General features: G+C 43.7%; 1 protein-coding gene across 3 annotated transcripts in view; it reads left to right on the forward strand.

The window, feature by feature from the left end:
• The window catches only part of ERC1 (ELKS/RAB6-interacting/CAST family member 1), a 633,604-nt gene that overhangs the window by 510,557 nt on the left and 100,377 nt on the right, over positions 1-22,670 (forward strand). For all 3 annotated transcript variants that reach the window (XM_032796761.2, XM_032796763.2, XM_075069542.1), the window contains one exon: positions 16,420-16,564. In XM_032796761.2, coding sequence (XP_032652652.1) covers positions 16,420-16,564 — 145 coding nt within the window. The remainder of the gene's footprint in view (positions 1-16,419; positions 16,565-22,670) is intronic.

Here is a 22,670-nt window from a genome sequence, read left to right on the forward strand (position 1 = left end):
AATAACACCTCAAAGAAGGATTCAAGTCACAGATTCTCTAACACTGCAGTTTAATACTATGCCTCTACCAGGAAAGAAACCAGATTTGATTCCTGTGATGAGATTAGAGCACGTGATTATCCCAGTTTCACGGTGACATTAAAAGCTCCCCAAACTGCTGATATTAGTGTAGCTTTCATATAGTACCATCCATGCTATCAGAGTTACTCTGCACATGAGTAAAGTCAAAGATCATTCAAAGTAAAACAATACTCAAGGGATGGACTGCTAATATTCCTGTATGGCATTCGTGTTCTCTATCTCTCTCTCACACACATACACTGTATGTATGAACATGCACAGCGCTTACCCTTTGAAACACCATCAGTCCAGCCCTGATTAAAGCCTGTCATCCTAATTTTACCATTTATGAAGTGCCCCAGCATCACAGTTACAAGCAGTGTGTTGTAGAGTAGAAAACCTCTTTTAGAAATCCTCTTTCCATTAATATTTACCAAAAGTCGTCGTCTTTTTGAGATTTGCCAGGATGGGAACTGGGGGAGGAATCTTTATAGTTTCCTGAAACCAAAGTGCTGCAGTAGGGCAATTTTAAAGACATCTTGATTCTATTAGAGTGTAATGTAAAAGTCAGAGGACGAACTTGGCTGGTCTGGTACTTAAAGCATCAGTGGTGCAGTGAATGGATGATTTTTATGACTTCTCACTGGACTTCTGCTGCAAGCAACTCATTATCCAAGAATACAGCATGTTAGACATTGAGTGCTGTGGATTTCTTAATAGTGTGGAAGGCCTATACTCCCTTTTTCAACAGTATTCTGTGTTTCACCAGAGAAGAAGAATAGGAATAGAACAAGAATGGTGGTTATAGTATAGTAGGGGGTAAGTTGTGATTTTCACTACATTAGTCATTGCATTCACATCTTACACTCTGGCATTTTCAACTAATATTGTGTATTAATGACACATGGTTGTTGGATCTATTTGAGGTGCAGTATATGTTACTTGCTTTTTCTTCCAGTAGGGGAGTTAGAAATATTTAATAAATCTCAGTCTACTTGGTCACTCTAACCACTAAATCAGCTTCCTCAAATGTGAGCGTAAAAAGCCTCATCTGTACTGTGTATTTCTTCTTTGAGGCTTTGGGATGCCACTTGTAGGTCATATAGTGAGGCCTACTATTATCATTCCATTCCAGCAAGAGGGGCAATTCTATGAAATTTGATAAAGCCAATAATCTGAGAGATCTTGTGTTAAAAGTTCAATGCAAGAAGCCTTGCAGTTTTCTGTCACGGCACATCCAAAGTTACCTTCTTGTGCTAAGATGTACGGCAAAGCCTACAAGGTTTTCCATGCCACTATCATCCACCAAAGGTTCATTGTAGACCAGGAGGAGTTGTGGATAACAAGATTTACCCAGGCATGACTCCAGAAGTACACAAACAGAAAAATCTTGATAGCACAAGAATTCAGAATGATGAGTCAGCCATAATGAGCATTCTGTGGACTACTGAATGTCTGATCAGTCCTTTTAATGCTCCTCAAAATGGACTAACATGTTTGAGTTCAGGTGTTGTTGCTGCCAGTAAGATAACAAACAACTTGTTTACTGCTCAAGAGAAAGGTGAAATTGCACTGATTGATAGACTTCCTGAACCAGTGGCTGCTTTCTGCTACTCAGGACATTTTTTCTTCCATCAAAAGCCAGAAATTGTAAACATTCTGTGATCAAGTAAAAACAAAAGCAAAAGTAGCTGGCAAACACTTGATTCTTCATAATGACAAGAAACACTTTGTAAGGTTTCTTGTATTAGGTCAGCAGTTCTGAACTTGCAGGCCACGTGCGGCCCAATTAGCGCACAGCTGCCACTTAGCTCAGCTTTGTATTAAAGGCTGGCCCACGTACCGGGGTCTGCCAGGTTCCCATCTGCCCAGCATGGAGGGGTCAGAGCTGCTGGCCCGCCCCATGTGGCAGGAGTCCAGGATCCGGGGCAGCCGCCTGGCCCTGTGAGCTCCAGGGTCTGGGGCAGCTGCGCAGTGGGGGGTCTGGGATCGGGGCAACTGGCTGGCCTCATGCAGCCAGGGTCCAAGATAGGGGTAGCTGGTCCCGCGACCTCCAGGGTAGGCAGCCAGCCACCTGCATGCTGTGGGGGTCCAGGGTTGGGGCTGCCCTGTGGAGTCCTGGGCATCCAGCTGGCCCTGCAAGCTCCGGGGCAGCCATCTGGCAGGAGTCCAGGGCAGGCAGCCGGCCGGCCCCATGTTGCAGAGGTCCAGGGTCGGGATCCAGGCTGCCGCTGCCCTGTCACCCACCCCTGTGGCCCAGGTAGCACATTGTGGGCCACTGTATTAGGTCAAAGGAGGAAAACTGATCTCTCAGAAATCTTGTGCTACTCTTTTGGAGCTGTTTCCTACCTTCTTGCTAGCTGACAGTACTTTGGCAAAAAACAGCAAATCAGCTCTGCTCAATCTTCTTCAGTCCAAAGCTGGAGACTGCCTTCATGGTCAACTTGACCATGTTCAAGAGAATGTGCAATAATCTTTGATGGAGTAGCTGTCATACAACCACTACATGTTGTTCCTTCAACATTTGGTGAGCTTGCAGACACGATTTTAGTGTACGTGATTAAGCTTGCAAGAAAGTACAAGTGTACTTGTTTAGACTTTGTCCCAGATCCGTATCCTGATCTTAGCATCAAAAATATGGAACAATCATGCCAAGCAGCTAGTGGTTTCCAAACTAGACACAGCTACAGAAAAGACCAGAAAACCCTCAGTCTGTGGAAGAAGTTTCTTTCTGATGACAACAATAAGGAAGCACTTCAGAAATTCTTGTACATCATGTGGAGGGATGCAGATATGTAAAGTGTAAGCAAGGACATCACTCTCCACATAGCCAGTGGAGAGGAGAGACACTGTCTGGCTGTGCAAAAGGGTTCACAGACTGTCACATCTGTTGATGAACTAAGATGTGACCATGAAGAACAGGGCCGGCTCTAGCCATTTCGCCACCCCAAGCATGGCGGCACGCCGTGGGGGACGCTCTGCAGCTCGCCGGTCCCGCAGCTCCGATGGACCTCCCGCAGGCATGCCTGCGGATGCTCCACTGGAGCCGCAGGACCAGCGGACCCTCCGCAGCCACGCCTGCGGGAGGTCCACTGGAGCCGCCTGCCGCCCTCCCGGCAACCGGCAGAGTGCCCCCCGCAGCATGCCACCTCAAGCACACGCTTGGCGCGCTGGGGCCTAGAGCTGGCCCTGATGAAGAATGTGATAGGTATATTTCTTCATGTGAAACATGCTGCCAGGGACTACTAGGCTGTGATAATTAGGAGCCCTGTTACAGATGTTGCAGGCATAAACATCAGTCTTAAGTCACACTGTTAGTTAATTTGCATTACTTGACTGGTGTTGGGAATTAAAGCCACATTATTGATTAATATTTTGTAGGCATTGTATTATGACTGCAAGCATGTAAAATGTCAGACAGGGAGATTTTCCTATCTTGCTGGTGGGTTCTCCTACCCAGCCTTGTGTAAGTGTCAGAAGTGTGAGACCATTGACAAAAAAGCTGCTGAACCTGTCACTCACAATGATGACAAGTCCAACAAGAGTGACTTTGATTAATAGGATGCCATGATTTTCAGACTGGGAAATAAAAATGTATTTTATTCTGAGAATTAACCACTATAGTGCCAACAGTAATATATATAATTCAAAGTGAACACTGGATTTGATAAGAAAATAACATTTTGATTTATATCAATAATTAAGTCAATTCATACCAATCCAGATAAGCTGTCACTTGTAAATATTTGAGAAATAAATGCCAATATACAAGGGAATTCTAATAAAAAGGTTTGTGTAGTACTTTTTTCAGTGCTGCTGCTGAGGAAAATATGCTAGTTGTCAAGGAAAATAGTAATATTTTAGGTATTTACTTAGAAAAATGTATCAGATGTATTAAATTTATCGTTTCATGTAGTTAGGTGGATGTACAAACACTTCTCTGGAGAGTAAATGGTAACATTGTCCAACCTACAGTGAAAGGCGAGTATTGCCAAGAAAAACAAATTATGGGCATTGGGTAATATCTTGACCTATACATTCTACCAAAAGATAGACATGTTAATTTATTCCACATTACCTGTTGGACTGATGATTGTAGAAAATATTAATGCATAAAACACCCCAGTAGCACAGGAACTTTTAGTTTTTTAGCACATTTTTTGTCCATAAGTACAAAAAAGAAATTTCACCCAAATTGGCTATTTGCAATTTTTTTTTTGTATATGACTAAGTTCCCCAGTCCATGAAGTCTTGCCTTTAATATACTTCTACATACATTTCAATCATTTTCACTCAATGTGGGCCTTTACAGGGAAAATATTAATGAAGTTATAGACAAGAAGCCTTTGTCACTATGGCATCAAAATTGGTAACTTTAGATGTGCCATGACAGAAAACTGCAGGGTTTCTTGTGGAGAACTTTTAACACAAGATCTCTCATGTCATCGGCTATATAAATCTACAGAGAGTAAGTAAAAACAACGAGGAGTCCTTGTGGCACCTTACAGACTAACAAATTTATTTGGGCATAAGCTTTCGTGGGCTGTAACCCACTTCATCAGATTCATGGAGTGCCTACTTTTTTTCCACTCCATGTATCTGATGCAGTGAGTTATAGCCCACGAAAGTTTATACCCAAATAAATTTGTTAGTCTCTAAGGTGCCACAAGGACTCCTTGTTGTTTTTGCTGATACAGACTACCCCTCTGAAGAGATTAAGTAGATTAACTCTTTTTGTATGCACAATTACTGACCTCATCACACAGCCTGTTGGTACCTTTACACTCAACAGAATCTCTATCAAAGCCATGTCCATTGTGGCTGCTCAGCCCCCCCAATGATATCAGCATTCAATGCCAGAACCTATACAATGCCCAACCATCTCTGTTCCTTTCCCTCTGCTATGGAAAGTGTTAGGGAACCCTTCTGTGTCCAGTTTGCTTTGCAAACTTTACTTAGTGCCCTCTTTTTGTAGCTCTGAGTGTTAGTAAGATTTAGTCTTAAAATTGTACATAATTGATTTTTTTTAAAAAAAACAGCGCGTGCACACACACACACACACACACACACACTCCCTTTGACTGAGGAGTCCCTCAAGGTTTTGGTTTGGTTCTGAAGTTATGGTGAGAACCAAGCCACATGAGTGCACCACTTATCTGTTTAGAGTCAGACTTCCACATTCAGTGCCTGGAGGAGGCATACTCGATGGCACAGTCCTCTTTGTTGTGTTTTCATTCCTGTGATGCTGCCCAGGAGTGCCCAGTATTGTGAGGCACCTTGCTACCCTCTGCACTTAGCATGAGGAAGTCTTGTCTGTGTCTGCTGTGGATCAGCTCCCTGAATCCACCAGCCTCTGGCAATACAAGTACTACCTTCCAGGTCTCCACAGACCTCACCATCTCTGTGTAGGTTAGTGATAGACACACTTCAACACCTGAGTCCTCAAAGTGTCCCTCTGAAATGCACAGCCCCTGTTCCATTGAACGCTCACAGAACTCTATTTGCTACTCCCAAAGGAATAATACACACCAGCTTGTCAGATTGAGTGTCCAGTCACCACTTTACTTAACACATAGCTAGCTAGCTAACTAGAGAGAGAGATACAGTGAAAACAGGAATAAGTTTATTATCAAAGAACATAGATCCAAGTGATAGAAAGTAAAAATTTTGGAAACAAATGTTACATATAAAACACACTTTCTAGAGCCTAACCTTAACTAACAAAGCATTCCCCTATCTCCTATAAAATAGCTTTGCCCTGCATTTTCAACCAGGTTGGCTGAGATCCCTTCTGATAAGATCAAGCTCGCTGGTGGCTTGTCCTCTCAGATTGAAGGACTACATGGGAGGCTGCGGGCGTTCATCTGCACCCCTGATATAGTTTTAAAAGTTTGTTTTACTCCTAAACCGGGTAACCCCTTTTGATTTTGTTTTTTCCTTCAGCCCTTGCAAACTGGTGATTAGCATTTTGCTGATTTTTCATAGCCATCCATTGTGAACCAGAGAATAGTCAATTCGCACATGACCAAACATCCAATCTTAATTTTAAAGTTGCCAGTGATGGAGAATCCACCATGAACCTTGGTAAATTGTTGGAATGGTTAGTTATCCTCACTGTTAAGAATGTATGCCTTACTTCAGTCTGAATTTGTCTAGCTTCAACTTCCAGCTATTGGATCTTGTTATACCTTTCTCTGCTGGATTGAAGAGCCTGTTATCAAATATTTGTTTCCTATGTAAGTATTTATAGACTATAATCAAGTCATCCCTTAATCTTCTCTTTGTTAAACTAAATAGATTGAGCTCCTTGAGTCGGTCACTATAAGGCATGTTTTCTAATCCTTTATTCTTCTCTGAACCTTTCCAATTTATCAACATCTTTCTTGAATTGTGGACATCAGAACTGGACACAGTTTTCCAGCAGTGGTCTCACCATTGCTAGAATAGAGAGATAAAATAACTTCACTACTCCTACTGAAGATTGCCCTGTTTATGCGTCCAAAGATCACATTAGCCCTTTTGGCCACAGCATCACCCTGTACTCATTTTCAGCTGATTATCCACCATGACCCCAAAATCTTTTTCAGAATCACTGCTTCCCAGGATAGTTTCTCCCATCTTCTAAGTATACGTTACAGTCTTTGTTCCAGATGTATACATTTATATTTATCCATATTAAAACATATATTGTTTGCTTGTACCCAGCTTACCAAGCAATCCAGAATGTTCTTTACCAATGACGTATCTTCTTCATTATTTAGCACTCCCCCAATTTTTGTGTCCGCTGCAAACTTTATCAGCTACCCTGTTTGCCAATCAGAGAATCACTTCTATGGATGCAGTGCTGAACTCCACTTTATGTAAGGGTTCACCAGCGTACGTCAGACACTGAAGTTTCAGCCCTACCAAAGGACAAAATTATTTGAGGCACATGGGACCCCTGGCATTATTCTCCTATGTGACATCATATGCATGGCTGCACATGAGACTCTTACAACATTGGATGTCCTAGTCAACTCACCAAATATGGACGTCTTCAGAGAACTTTGATCATCCCTGAAGAGGCGGAACTCTTCATGGAACAGCAGACATTGCATCCTTGGAGAGTTTTCTTTGACATTCCAACTCCTTCCACCATCATTATGATAGTCAACACCATTATGTGTTATCTGAAAAAACAAGGCCAAGCTTACTTTTCTCTTCTGTGCAAGGAGGCCATGAAATGCTAGCAGATGCGTACACTACATGCATCCAGTGGTTCTACACCTGGCAGAGGAGAAAAATGTGCAGGCAGACTCTCTTAGCAGGATGAGCCAAGATCAACGCAGTGGTACTGAATGCACCTTTCATCCTACAACTCATCCACAAGTGAGGCTTACACACTGAAGACATATTTGCCTCCAGGAATAGCCCCAAACATCCCCTCTGCTGTTCCAGATAGGGAGGAACACACAGTACATGTTCCTCTGGAACAGGAATGGAGGCCTTCTCTAGACATTCCTTTAAATAATACTCATTCCTCAAAAAAATAAAAATAAAAAATGGAGAGACAGGGCAAGAGTTCTTCTGATTACACTTTTATGCACAAGACAACAGAGATATATCACCCTGCTAGTTATCCATAGAGCCATCAGGTAATATAACGAACGAGGTTTCCTGGAACTGTATCTCTTGCTAATGTATCCTGTAGACAAAGCACTGAACTTCAGTAAAATCAAAATTGAATTACATGAGCCCACCACTCCAGAGCCTGTAAACATTTTAAATCATCTTTTTTTATCCTGCTTTCAATCTCTTACATCTTCTGTCATTAAAATAATTCAGCTGTGAGCTTAGCTGGCAGTATCCTGAAATGCAGTTCTCTTAAGGAGAAAACATCATCTGAAGGCTACCCGGGGAAATTTACCAGTATAATTATACTACTATAGTTATACTGGTATAACTCCCTGTGTGGACACTCTTATTCTGGAATAACAGTGTCCATCCATAGAGTTACACCAATATAAATGTAGAGGTATAATTATGGCAGTAAATTCCCCAGGTAGATAGGCCCTTTAAAGAGCAGCCTTACCACTAAGAATTCAGATACTCAGTGGCGGATTTAGAGTTTGTGGGGCCCTGTGCACAGCTTCATTTTTTGGGAACCCCCCTCAGGACCCAGCCAAAAAAAAGAACATTCTCTCTTCCCCTCCCTCCTTCCCAGTTTTTAATTCTTTTTTTCTTCATTCTCCTCCTATCTTATAAGTGATGGGAAGTAAAAGAAAATAAAGTGAGGAGGAGGCGTGCAGGAGAGGATGCATGGGTTGGGCTCTGAGAGGGAGTTTGGGTGCTGGGTGCGGGCTCTGGGTTGGGTCGGGCTTTGAGAGGAAGTTTGGGTGCGGTCTTTGAGCTGGGGCAGGAGATTGGGGGCGGCAGGGGGGAGGGAGGGCAGCATTTACCTCAGACGGCACAGCTCCCAAAATGACCGGCACACACACCCTTCTGGCAGCGTCTCCTAGGCGGAGGAGGCCAGAGGTTCTCCACATGCCACTGCCTGCAGGCGTCGCCCCCGCAGCTCCCATTGGCCGCAGTTCCCAGCCAATAGGAGCTGCGGAGTCGGCGCTCAGCACAGGCAGTGCATGGAGACACCACCACCCTGCCCACCCCAGGAGCCGCATGGACATGACAGCTGCTTCCGAGTGTGGTGCGGAGGGAAGGAGGCAGAGCGAGCAGAGAATCACCTTAGCCCTTCTGCTGGCACATCTCTGTACACTCCTTTGGGGAAGGGGAGCAGCAGGTCTCCATGCACTGCCCATGGAGGGGGCAGTGCGCAGAGCCACCCTCCCCCTCGCCATGGGCACGCAGAGACATGCCAGCAGCTGTCCGCTTCAAAGCAGCGTGGGTCCACTGGCCACGGCATGCAGGCAGCGTGCCTGACCGAGTCCTGCTGTGCCACTGGCCAGGACTCGGGGTCAGGTTGTCAGGTGAGATTTATCCTGCATTTTGGGGGGCCTCCTGTCGTTGGGGGCCCCGTACCACTGCATGGTTTGTTTCATGGTAAATCCACTCCTGCAGGTACTTTCAAAGCAGGATTGTGTATGTGTTAGAGAAATTCTGAGACAAGGATAAACAGGAAACTTCCTAACGAGAACATCTTAAAACTCCTTCACTGTACAGGTCATTTTTCCTGTTTTTCAAGTGTCAAGTGGATATTTTTAGACAATTACCCTTAAGTTAGGGAATGAAAATTATGGTAGCCCAAGGTTTGGGACTTAATATAGCAATTTCTGGACATATACCAAAAAACACTGCTAGACCAAAGAGAAATGACAGTGCTAAAGTCTGACATATCTCAAACTCTCACGGCTAGAAATTCTGTGCACTATGTATAACTTGAAGTCTTCACTTTCCATTTGTGGATAGCATTTGTTTCTGGGTCGTATTAGACAATGAGATCAAATTTTAAAATGATGTCATTCTGATTACTATCTTGTATTTCTATTATTTAGATTCTGATATGATTTTTAGTTATTACTATTTTGAACTGCTAAACCTCATAAACCTAATACTCTTCAGATATTAGCAGCTAAATTCGTGTCGAACATTATTTTGGGGAGGGGAGGCAGAATGGAGGAGTGAAAAATAGTAGCAGTTATATATATTTTAAGATTAGTCTCTGATGAAACATCCAGACTCAAAATGCTGGCAGACAAGTACAGATGCTTTTGACTTTTCTAAGAAACGCTAATATGATTTTGATCCCTACTTCATTGTTTGCCAGATTTTTGTTTCAATAAACCTACCATTACTTAAACCATCTATAGAGTTGTGTTTCACGTATTGCTAGAATACCATGCCGGCATGGATGCCTTTTTTCTTTTACTTGAGGCTCCAAATGTTTGGGAAGTAACAGTACAGCTGGTTCTGCTTATAGACCTCAGTTTTTTCTGTGGTCTTAATCAGGTTTCGTGTACACTAGAACCTCAGAGTTACGAATACCTTGGGAATGGAGGTTGTTCGTAACTCTGAACAAAATGTTATGGTGGTTGTTCAAAAAGTTTACAACTGACCTAAAACTTTATTATGCAGAAGAAAAATGCTGCTTTTAACCATCTTAATTTAAATTAAACAAGCACAGAAACCTGATCAAATCTTTTTTTTAAATTTTCCCTTTATTTTTTATTAGTTTACGTTTAGCACAGTACTGTACGGTACAGTATTTGCTTTAATTTTTGTTTCTCTGCTGCTGCCTGGTTCCTTATTTCCAGTTCCAAATGAGATGTGTGGTTGACTGGTCAGTTCGTAACTCTGAGATTCTATGATATATAGTTTCTGATGTTGGTGTAGTCTAGTTTAAGGTTTTATTAGTTGTTTAGAGTTCTTTTTACTCATTGATGCTATTATGAAGTTCTGGTCAGGTCTGTGATAGCAAATCGATTTGTCAGGAGACCAGTGTTTCAGAAATCCATAATTTATAATGCCAGAAGGGACCATTGTGACTATCTAGCCTGATCTCTTGCATAACACAGGTCATAGGACTTCCCTGAATTAAGTCCTGTTTGAACTAGAGCATATTTTTAGAAAAACATCCAGTCATGATTTAAAAATTTCCAGTGATAGAGAACCCACTGCAAATCTTGGTAAGTTGTTCCTGTAGTTAATTACCCTGTTAAAAGTGTGCACTGTTATTTTAGTCTAAATTTGTATAGCTTCAACTCCAAGCCATTGGATCTTGTTATCCCTTTGTCTGCTAGACTGAAGAGCCCTTTATTATCAAATTTTGAGAGGTGTTCCTCTATTCAGTGATCTTTCTGGCCTCCAGAGCACATGCTCACTAGGGTTGCCAGGTGTCCTGTTTTCAACCGGAATGCCTGGTCAAAAAGGGACCCTGGCAGCTCCGGTCAGCAGTGCCGACTGGGCCATTCAAAGTCCGATCGGTGGTGCTGCAGGGCTAAGGCAGAGTAGTCCCTACCTGTCCTGGCACCTCACTGCGCCCCAGAAGCATCCAGCAGGTCTGGCTTCTGAGTGGGGCGGACACTGGGCTCTGAGTACTGCCCCTACCCTGAGCACCAGCTCTACACTCTCATTGTCCGGGAACCATGGCCAATGAGAGCTGGAGTGGGGGGGCAGTGCCTGTGGGCAAGAGCAGTGCGCAGAGCCTCCTGGGCCCCAGGTGCCGGACCTACTGCTGGCCACTTCTGGGGCTCAGCGCAGGGCCAGGACATGCAGGGAGCCTGTCTTAGCCTCACTGCACCACTGACTGGGAGCCACCCAAGGTAAGCCCATGCCCCAGCTCTGAGCCCCCCCCCCAAAATTTTTCATCACCGGCCCCACCCCAAACCCCGCACATCCAGCCAGAGCCCTCACCCCCCACTGCACCTCAGCCCAGAGCCCCCTCCCACATCCTGAACCCCCTCATCACTGGCCCCAGCCCAGAGCCCACACCCCCAGCCCAGAACTAGTACTCCCTCCTGCACCCCAACCCCCCGCCTCAGCCCCTCCCTTACTCTGAATCCCTTGGCCCCACCCCCTAGCCTGAAACCCTCTCCTGCACCCCAAACCGCTCATCCCCTACCCAACCCCAGACCCCATCCCATACTCCGAATCCCTCGACCCCATCCCCCAGCCTGGAGCCCCCTCCTGCACCTCAAACCCCTCATCCCCAGTCCTGAGCCTGCACTCCCAGCCGGAGTTCCCAGCCCCTCGCACACCCAACTCCCTGCCCCAGCCCAGAGCCCCCTCCCACCCCTCAAACCCCTCATTTCTGGCCCCACCCTGGAGCCCGCACCCTCAGTTAGACCACTAACCCCCTTCTGCACCCCAGCCCCCTGCCCCAGCCCAGTGAAAGTGAGTGAGGGCAGGGGGGAGCAAGCCACCGAGGGAGGAGGAATGTAGCAGGTGGGGCCTCAGGGAAGGGGTGGGGCTAGGATGTTCGGTTTTGTGCGATTAGAAAGTTGGCAACCCTAGTGCTCACTGCCTTCTATGTAAGTCTTTTATCTCAAAAAGCCAGAAAGAAAGATTCTTTGTGTTATCTTGCTTAGTCCTAATTTTGCTTAGATTTACTGTCTTGCTCCTCTCTTTAAATTTGCAACATCTGTGTGTCAGGGGTGTTGCCAAAACAAGCTGCGCCCGCCCAGTTGGAGGGTGGTCCTTTAGGAGCCTTTGTCTACACTACCGCTTATGTCAGCAAAACTTTTACCACTCAGGGGTGTGAAAAAACACACCCCTGAGTGGCATACATTATGCTGGTATAAGTGGTAGTGTGCACAGTGCTATGTCGGTAGGAGAGCTTCTCTTGCTGACATAGCTACTGCTGTTCATTAGGAGTGATTTAATTATGTCAGCAAGAGAGCTCTCTCCCGTCAGCGTAGAGCAGCTACATGAGAGATCTTACAGTGGCGCAGCTGCATACATAGACGCCAAGTTTCCCCGGCATTGGTGGGTGCTCACACCAGCCCTGCCCCGCCCCCATTCCAACCCCTTCTCCAAAGTCCCCCTCCAACTCCTCCCCCCTCCCTGCCCTATTGGACCCCTTCCCCAAATCCCCATCCCCGCCTCTTCCCCAAGCATGCCATGTTCCCCCTTCTCCCCCCCCCCACACTGCATGAAACAGCTGTTTTGCGGCGCAAGCGCTGGGAGCTGAGAGGGGAAGCAGGCACAGGGCACGCTCGGGGGAGGCGGAGATGGAGATAAGCTGGGGCGGGGAGCTGCCAGTGGGTGCTGGGCACCCACCAATTTTTCCCTGTGGGTGCTCCAGCCCCAGAGCACCCACAGAGTTGGTGCCTATGGCTGCATCGATACAGCTGTGCTGCTGTAAACTCTCTAGTGTAAACATAGCCCAATAGTATAGTCTTTAGCTGTCTGATGGTATAATCTAAATACAGCCTTCAAGCCTGTACCTGCTACAGAGAGGGCTTCCACTTTATGTTGCAAGGACATCAGCATAGATTCTCCCCTACTGGTAGTATTTGCTGACTCTGATGGGACCGTATTGAGACAAGTCTGTTTCAGGCAGGAGGAGCTGCCTCAGAGGTAGCCTCTAACTTAGGAGCATGAAACTAGCAGAGAGACTTTCACATATACCTCTTCAGATGACACTTGTAGAGCATATCTCCCTGTAGCCTTCTCTTCAGCATCTAGGAAAACTTCCAGTAGACATTCTCCTCTTCAGTCACAGGGACTTCATCTTCTATTGAATGTGTTGGCAAGCGGCAGTAAGGGAACATAATTTCTCTTTTAAAAGCAGTATAAATAACCCATGATTTTCAGAGGATATCACTGCAATTAACTTAGAAGCTTAATGACAGTTTGCATTCAAAAGGTGCTGTCTGCACAATGATGACCTCTAGAAATGCTTTTCAATTAACAAATGAATAGGTTAATTGGATCTTGAAACATTGACCAGACTCAACAAAAATTGTAACACATGCAGAGACCAAACATAGTCAACATCTAATAACTAAAATTTTCTGCAATCCAGTATGGTAAAGGTAGTCCTGTGCATAAGTTATCATTGAACTAGTATATAAACCAAGTTTAAACTCTTGACATCGCCACTTTTAATTTGAGGAGACAGAAAAACTTTAGAATGCATTCGAAAATCTACTAATTTTTGAAGGCCTCATCTTAATTTTTCATAGTGTTTGTTGAGCATATTTAAATGAATCAAAATAAAATAGATGCCTTGTTCAATTAATCTCATACTCCAGGTCAGTTCTCCTCTCTGTTGGAAAGACACATGGAACTTTATACAGCAATTCTGTTTCAGAAAGTCTGTGTTGAAGTTTGGCCGGGACACTAGAGTTGTCAACCCCTACTCTTATGCAATGTGCTGTGTGATCTTTAATCTATCAGATGAACCTCTTGCTGTATTTTCTTCAGTACTGACTCAGGGAAGAGGGCCACCTACAGGACAACAGTTTCTTCAGCACCAGGGATTTCCTTACAAGCACTGACCAGGCTCAACCCTACTTAGGTTAGAGTTCAGACTGAATAGGAAAGTAAGGAGATATGATTGCAAATAAACAATATAAAATAAACAGGAATTCACCTTAACATATACAAGTATGCCTAATTGGTATGTGTTCTGTAGATTTTTGAAACAAGGTCATAGTCTTTGTCTCCTAGCATCCACAAGATGCTCCCAAAGTGCAGAAGAATATGAGAGAGTTTGATGCTGTTGGGAAAAGGTAAAATTCTGTGTCTAATTATCACACAACTGTGACCACAGGATCCTGCTCTAGTTTTTTAGCTAATATGCAGCTCTCTCTAAGCCTACATTTGTCTCAGTCGCTCAGTGCAGAAAGCTGACAAAAGCTCCTTATCATCCTGAATATTGACAGAGGAAGTCATAGGACAGCAAAAGCATCCTTGATAAGGGAGGGGTCCGCTTTTGCCAGCTCTCAGTCAACCCCAGTGCTTTCTGCCAGCGGCCTCTTCACCATCTCTCTGATAACAGAAAAGGGCCTGTATCTTCCCTTTATCTTCATTTGCTTCTGGGAATACTGTGCGCTGCAAAAATAAGTGCAGCTAATTTGCCACAGACCACTTTCCTCCTCAAATAGCTACATGAATAGCCAATATATTTTAAGAAGATGGAACACAATGGTCCACTCTGTTATATGTTTATATATCACACCAGTATATATTAGAAACCCCTACAATAGAGGGAATCTGTTTAGAACAGTCTGAAGTACCCAAAAATGATGAAAACCTAACCTAAAACAATGCTGAGCTGAGTCTAAGAAACTAGGAAGTTCTGAACAGGAACACAGCACATCACTCTTCTCCCACCCTACGTGGTTATCGATCCTACCTACTGAATCAATAGTCTCGATACACAGCAAAATAGGGTCTTTTATAAGCCATTGCATCATTGACTGGTGTAGAGTAAGTCTCCCAGAGTTTGATACCACCTTGGTGAATGCCATAGTTAATCCTATCCCTAGAATCACACTCCCTATCACAGCATTCCATAGTACACATATATCCAACTCTGTACTGTGGCAGTACCCAGAGTACAATCTGGAATGCTGAATAGCTGTCTCCTCCAACCTGAGATCCCTTTTACACTGCTTTACTGGTGAACAGCCCGTCCTGGCCAGTTAACACAATCTCCCTCCAGCAGGTAACTTGTTCCCAGCTAACAACATTGAGTGCTACTAGGCAGCCACCCACAAATTACACTGCAGAAGAACACCAGCAGATTCTCTAGTCCCAGACTGTACCCTCAGAAATGTGCATCTTTTATTTCCCAGCACACTACTGAACAGTGCAAGCTTATATAAAGTCCATCATTTCATCAGTGGAAAATGATATGCACTAGCCTTGTTATCCCAAATGGAGTTTCCCACACACTTTAATCCAAACACACACTGGTTTAGATAAATCAATAAAACAAGTTTATTAACTACAGAAAGATAGATTTTAAGTGATTACAAGTAATGAGGCATAAAAGTCTGATTTGGTTACAAAGAAAATAAAAAGATAATATGCAAGCTAAATGACTAACTTAATAAGCTAAAAAGAGACACAGAGTCCTGTGGCACCTTATAGACTAACAGAAGTATTGGAACATAATCATGCGTCTGACAAAGTGGGTATTCACCCATGAAAGCTTATGCTCCAATACTTCTGTTAGTCTATAAGGTGCCACAGGACTCTTTGTCGCTTTTTACAGGTCCAGACTAACACGGCTACCCCTCTGATACTTACTAAGCTAAGTGAATTTAAAAGCAAAAGTTTTTTCTCACCATAAGCTTACAGCAGTGTGTACTGGCTGAAAAGCCCCCCATCCAGGATTCCCCCATCCCATCCCCAATTTCAGTTCTTTGAGAATCACTGATGTCATGAGCAGAGATGAAAAAGGATAGTGAAATCCAGCATTTTCCTCCCCTCTTTGTTAATCAGTTTCTTATGCTAGAAATATCCTTGCTGAGTCATGGTAACAAAACAGGCTCTTGTGGACGTGAAGTTTAAACTGTCCCTGTGATGGACTGTAAATTTCTTACTTACCCCTTCCCCCGTGCTGGAGAATGTCTTCTCAAGCAGGTGATAGCCCTTTAGCACCTGCCTGGGGTGCCAGTGTGTCTTTGTCTCTGAAAAACTGGTTTGGGCCTGCTTTTCTTAACCTTGGAGCTTGTTATAACAGAGTTATACAGTAGAGTCTTGTAACTTTACATACAGTGTTGCCACGCATATTTTACCAGTACAATACTGTTCAGCAGATTATGATTTTTCAAGCCAGACCTCAAAAGTCATATTTTGTAAATATATATATATCATAACTTTATAAAAGGATGAACAGAGAGTACAGATTGTCATAAATACCCCTTACTTTTTAAGGACACCAGTGCACTGTATTCTTTTTTCCCCCCCCAGACAAGAAGCTCTTCTAGCTGCCATCAGTGAAAAAGATGCCAACATTGCTCTGCTAGAGCTTTCATCCTCTAAGAAGAAGACCCAAGATGAAGTGGCTGCACTGAAGCGAGAGAAGGACCGTCTGGTGCAACAGCTCAAGCAACAGGTGGGAAGGGACAGAATCAGGCATGTGGGCTGGTGGTACGGAATTATTATCGTAGGTGATATGACTCTATAAATTAAAAATATACTGCCTTGCTGAGTACTGGGTCAGAACCAGGGGTGCTTTCTGATCAGAGATTTCTCCACTTCCTCCTTAGAAGGCAGTAGTGCTCTAATGACAATGGTTTTACACTTAACATTTAATGTTGAAATAAAATGATTAATGTTCACATAGTAAAGTTCTTTTTTTGACTGTTTAACCAATATTAAAGCAGTTTAGAAACTGATTTTACAATTTCGTAACATTCAATTTTACTGGTAGAGTCATAAATATTGTCACTTTCCAGCAAGATAACATTCCACTAGCAAGGGACTCAAATGTAATATGCATATACCCAGTTTGATCATGGTGGAAAGTGCTTCTCAGCATGTGAGCTTCCAGAGTGTCATACTGAACATAATGGTGAGGGGTAGCTTTCTATTAAGGGCATGCATGTCTTTATATGACAACACCAGCCTGACTTGTGAATCCCTTTGCAAAACAGACAGGGACTCTAGGGGGAGGTCTTTTGGGGGGAGGAAGTAATGTCGTGTCCCGATAGTATAGTGGGCCTGAACAGATCCATTTAACTGGCTATGGTAGAATGCAAATAGTGCCTTTCTTTTGACTTTGGCGGAAAGTATTAGTCGTTTATATAATTTCATAGCTGTTGATAATGTGCGTACAGATTGACTTTTCTTAAGAGAACAACATATATAGATTGTTTGTATCTCCTCAAATCAGAAATTAATCCATGAACGGATAAGCCCCAGTTTACTTCCCAACAAGCAAGTCCTGAGCTCTTCAGTCATTCAGACTAAGCAAGATTTTCTTTGATTTAAAACACTTCAGTGGAGAGACATGGATTCATCAAAGGAGGAAAGTACTTTGGTTCAGAGAGATTTTGTAGCAATTTTCTCCTTCAACTTTGCTCTGTGCCTCTCCCACACTATATCATGTTCCCACCCACTCACATTGCTTGTGTGTTACTGTGAAAGAGAAGGAAGGAGTCCTGCCAAAGACATTTTGGTTCTTTAATTTGTGTGCACTAAAGCTTAGATGAGGGAGCATTTCAGAAAGAAGATAAGGCATCAATTTTTTTTTTAATTTAAAGCTTCTAGTCCCTGAATTGCAGGAATGTGCCTCGATATAGAAACATTGCCTAATGAAGCAGTCAGCATTGACCAGGCTTTCCAGTAAATGGAGCTGCCTGCTTAGGATTGGTTGTCAACTTCCATGAAGGGATTTCCTCTATCATCAGAAGGAAGGGAGGTGAATTGGAGGGCAAGGGTTACCAACTAACGTAGTCCCAATTTACTTGCTCCCAAAGTAGTTTGTCTCCTTGACTGGTTCATGGTGAAACAGTGGTTGAGAGGCTGCTTCAGATGAGGGGGCCAGGGCTGATGCAAGAAAACAGAGCTGAAGGTTGTCTAACAAAGTCCAGATGTGCTATGGTCAGTGCCAGCCAGTGTGTTCTAATTATAAGTCAGAGAGAAGCCCCTGCAGTGCGTGTCAAGCGAACACCCACACTGGAATTAATGTAAATCAAGAGAGCTTTGGCCTCCTTTAACGCAGTTCATCCACCAACCATCTGTTCAAGAATGGCCTGTGTTTCTGTGATTCATTTTCTTCTCAAACTAAGATTTAACAAGCAGCATACAGTAATTATCACAGCTTAAAGTCCTGGTCCACAGCTGTGAGTTGTAAATGGAAGGCATATGAGAATAGGCTGAATTTTTCTTCTCTGTGGGCTCATACCGAGACCTGTGGAGGTTTCCTGGAATAAGATCTCTAGGACAAGGTCTGTCATTTACTATATGTGTACAGTGCCTAGCACCGCAGAGCTCCAAGCTGGTTGAGATCTCTAGGCGCAACCACAGTTTAAATGTTTAATAATAATAATGCTGTTGCTTGGAGGCTCCAATCCATGGGGATTCTCAATTCATGAGCGTGGGAGCTCAGAGTCAGATTGTTATTCAGCTGGAATTGTTTGAGAAGCATCATATATATTAGTGGTACTGTATAAATGTTTAATAATAACTTTCACTCCCTTTTGAATACAGAAGTAGCAATAGGTTGGCTCAATAAATTGATAAAGGGATCTGAAACCTTTCATATCTGTAGTAGATCACTGGTTTGAATCCAGTTCAGGTCGGTAGTGAACAGCTGTTGTAACCATTCCTTATGTGCGTAAAAAATAAGTAAGTATTGTGCAGTAATTATCTAAACCAGCGGTTCTCAAACTGCAGGTCAGGACCCCAAAGTGGGTTGCAACCCCATTTTAATAGGGTTGCCAGGGCCAGCATTAGACTTGCTGGAACCCAGGGCTGAAGCTGCAGCCTGAGCTCCACCCCAAGCCAAAACGGCAGGGCTTGGGCTGTGGCCCTCTTCTCCCTCACCCCTACCCCCCCCCCCCCAAAGGTGGCAGGGCTCAGTCTTCGGCCCATTTCCCAGCACCCAAGGCAGCAGGACTCAGACTCCAGCCCCCTCCTGGGGTCATGTGGTAACTTTGTTGTCAGAAGGGGGTCGCAGTGCAATAAAGTGTGAGAACTCCTGATATAAATTAGCATAGCAGCTTAAAACAATGTTACTGGGGTGTTTTTGAGTATTACTGGAGAATGCTGTAGCAGTTTTTAATAAAAGATATGACCGGTGCTTGGCAGTCTTTTTATTTCATAGTGGACAGAGAGATGTCCGTATCACAAAAACCACCACTACAGTTTTCTAAGTGATACCTTTGTAATCTTATTGGTGATTTCAAAATAGGTACCAAGGATTAAATGCATATGATCAATGAACTCCCTCTCACCCCTGATCCTCCTCATCCATGGGAGATCTGAGGTATATTTGAAAGGGTCAGACAGTATAAAGAAAGCTTACACTACTGCTGCATGTGCTGTACCTGTCCTGTGGACAGATGGAGCATTATTAATCTGGCATCTTTCACCAGTATTCAGTACATTTTTAATAATAAAAAGACACTAATTGTGTTCAGTGGCATAATTAGGGTGACCAGATGTCCCAATTTTATATGGACAGTCCCAATTTTTGGGTCTTTTTCTTATATAGGCTCCTATTACTCCCCCCACCCCCACCCTGATTTTTCACACTTGCTGTCTGGTCACCCTAGGCATAATGTTCACCAAAAACATCGCCATTGTCCATGAGGAATTAGTCACTTGCTGAGGTTTGCTCTTAGAGCTTTTCTATCCTGAATATCTGTCCAGGGAAAGAAGAAATCTCACCTAAAGGTAGGAAAAGAGGGTTTGTTATTGAGTTATAGAAAGATTTCTGCTATCCATGTCAGTTCTCACAAGCTCTGCTCTGGAATTATGAAGGGAGAATGAGCCGTCGTCCCCTCTGCCTCCATCTCTTTCCTGCCTCCATCTCTTCCCGCTGACAGCATGAGAAACATCTGTTCAAACTTCTCACTAGTGGCTCCCCATACCTGCCTAGGCAAGGCGATCTTGTTTGCTTCACTAGCAATATGGGTAGGATCTGCTCCACTGTCATCGTAGCTGTGTTATCCTGTTGAACCACATGACAGTTTAAAAAAAAAAAGTTCCGACCATGTTTTAGAAAGAAGGCAGAAGAAAGTGACACTGAACATGTACAGCTGATAAAATGACATTCTCAGAACCTCTCCATTTAAAAGTGAAATGCTTCTTTGACTATTCCGGGGGTTAACTGTTGGTGTCGTGTAGTGCCTGACTGCTGATCTCTCAGGGCTTGTCTGCACAGTGGGTTAATGCGCTTTAATGTGATTTCTAAAGAACACTAACAAGTTGCACATTAATTGTTCCATGTAAACCCTGCTGGTGTACTTTAACATAGTGTGTTTTGAATAGGGCACTAGGGAACATTTAGTGCACACCAGCAAAGTCCATGAGGTCCAATACATTAGTGTGATATAGAAATCATACCCCCATAGAGTACATTTCCCACTGTGTAGACAAACCCTCATTTGCTTGTCTCAGTAACAGGAGGGCTCTGCCCTGTGCTCCACACCCTCTGTGTACCTGTAGTGATCTACAATGCTTATACTGCAAATACAGTCAAGTAACCAACCTTTCAGTTGTTGCTGTAATACATTTGCAATCACTGGCCCATAACTACTTATAGACTTCACAGTGATTTTATGATTGCAGACCAGGCTTTGGTCACCAGGGTCCCTGACTTGCGGGTAGGGAAAAGAGCAATTACAAGCCTCTAGCTGCCCAAAATTCAGCTTCTGTGGTCAGACTGTTTGGCATTTGCAGAAGGTTTGAGTACATATAATTAAAATCTCCTTGGCCTTCTGTATCTTCCTCCTCCCCATCTGCTTCATACACAGAGCAGCATGAAATGAGGGGCCATTATTCACCGCTCATGAGCTCCACCACATAGAAACGAGCCATTTGTGGACAAGCAACACTGGACCGTAATAATAATACTTTCTAACACTTAGAGAGAATTTTACATGTCAGGATTGCCATCTCCGTGCTGAAACAAGCTTTTGTGCACTACTTTATGCTTCCTCCCTGCAAGGATTTGTCTGACTTCCCTCATGAGGCTAAGGCATTGCAGATATTTCATTGTTTCTCAAGTTAATTTCTTTCTTTAGGAAATGGGGGAGAGGAGAAGCTTTTTAGACTCTAGAATAGCCTTCATGCAAAATATTAGTTTTCCATAGTTACCTGTTTCCCTGGAAACCCAGCAGTTTGACACCTGACACACACTCCTCCTACTATGAACTTTTCCAAAGTAAAGTTCCCATGTTAGAGGCATTTCTCTTTGTAATAGAAGAATGTAAAACTGGGTCAGAAGAGACTGACAGATGAGCAGTTTCCTCTCTTACTACCACATAACTACATGAGAGTTTCCATGCTTTTGCAAGGTTTTTATTAACACTTATTGAGGAAACTGTACAGAACCTTTTAGGGTTGCAGATAGACCTGTTTTGCCCTATCTGTCTTAGGTTTTAGGACAATGTCTGCTGTTAAAGATTACCCAATCAGAAAATGAATTCCCTTTTCATCTGCCACAAAGAAAATTGATGACATAGCCAGGGGCGGCTCTAGGCATTTTGCCGCCCCAAGCACGGCAGGCAGGCTGCCTTTGACGGACCCTCCACAGTCACGCCTGCAGGAGGTCCGCCAAAGCCGCGGGACCAGCGGACCCTCCCCAGGCAAGCCGCTGAAGGCAGCCTGCCTGCCGCCCTCGCGTGCTGGGGCCTGGAGCCGCCCGCGGACATAGCACAAAATGCTGATACTCTGGTAACTGATGCTCTTTGAAGTGTCTGTGTATTCCCTCTTGTGAGGTGGTGCCCCCACAATTGTGAATGCATGAAGGCAACTCTCAAACCATAGTTACTGGTAAGTAACCTTCTCTTCTAAAAATGGCAGCATGTATCCCAGTTAGTAGAACAGCAAGTAGGTCCGAGTGTAGAAAAGTTGGTGAGACTAAAACATCATCAAAGTTCCAAAAGAGCAAGTGTCATAAATAGATAGGTAAGGTAAGAGTTAAGTTTCTTTTACCTGGAAAGGGTAACCAAACACCTGACCAGAGGACCAATCAGAGAACTGGATTGTTTAAAGTCAGGGGCGGGAATTTGTATACTCAGAGTCTTTTTTGTTTTCTCGGCTGTGAGTAAACAAGGTTTCCTCCTAACTCCTCCTTATTTCAAATATTATACCAAAAGTCTGTGAGTACAAAGGAACCCCCAAAGCAATTCGGCTGTGAGGAGCTTTGGGTTGTACGAATAGGTGGATGGCTGTGTCTTTTTTTTTTCGGCTGTGAGTTAACAAGCTTCCTCCTAACTGCATCTTATCTCCAAGTGTCTCCTACACATCTGTGAGTACAAAGGAACCCCAAAGCAATTCGGCTATGAGGAGCTTGGGTTGTATTTACATGTATGTGGATTGGGTTGGACTGGTTTAATTGGGCTATCTTTTAAATCAGACTGTTTCTTCATATCTTCTTATAAGCAAGAGCCTGTATTGAGTTTCTTAATGCAAGATTATTGTTTTATATTTTCTTTCTTTTTTTTATATAAACTTTTCTTTTAAAACGTGTGGAAGTTTCTTTTCCT

The sequence above is a fragment of the Chelonoidis abingdonii genome, chromosome 1 (assembly GCF_003597395.2).
Source record: "Chelonoidis abingdonii isolate Lonesome George chromosome 1, CheloAbing_2.0, whole genome shotgun sequence".
Lineage (NCBI taxonomy): Eukaryota > Metazoa > Chordata > Testudines > Testudinidae > Chelonoidis > Chelonoidis abingdonii.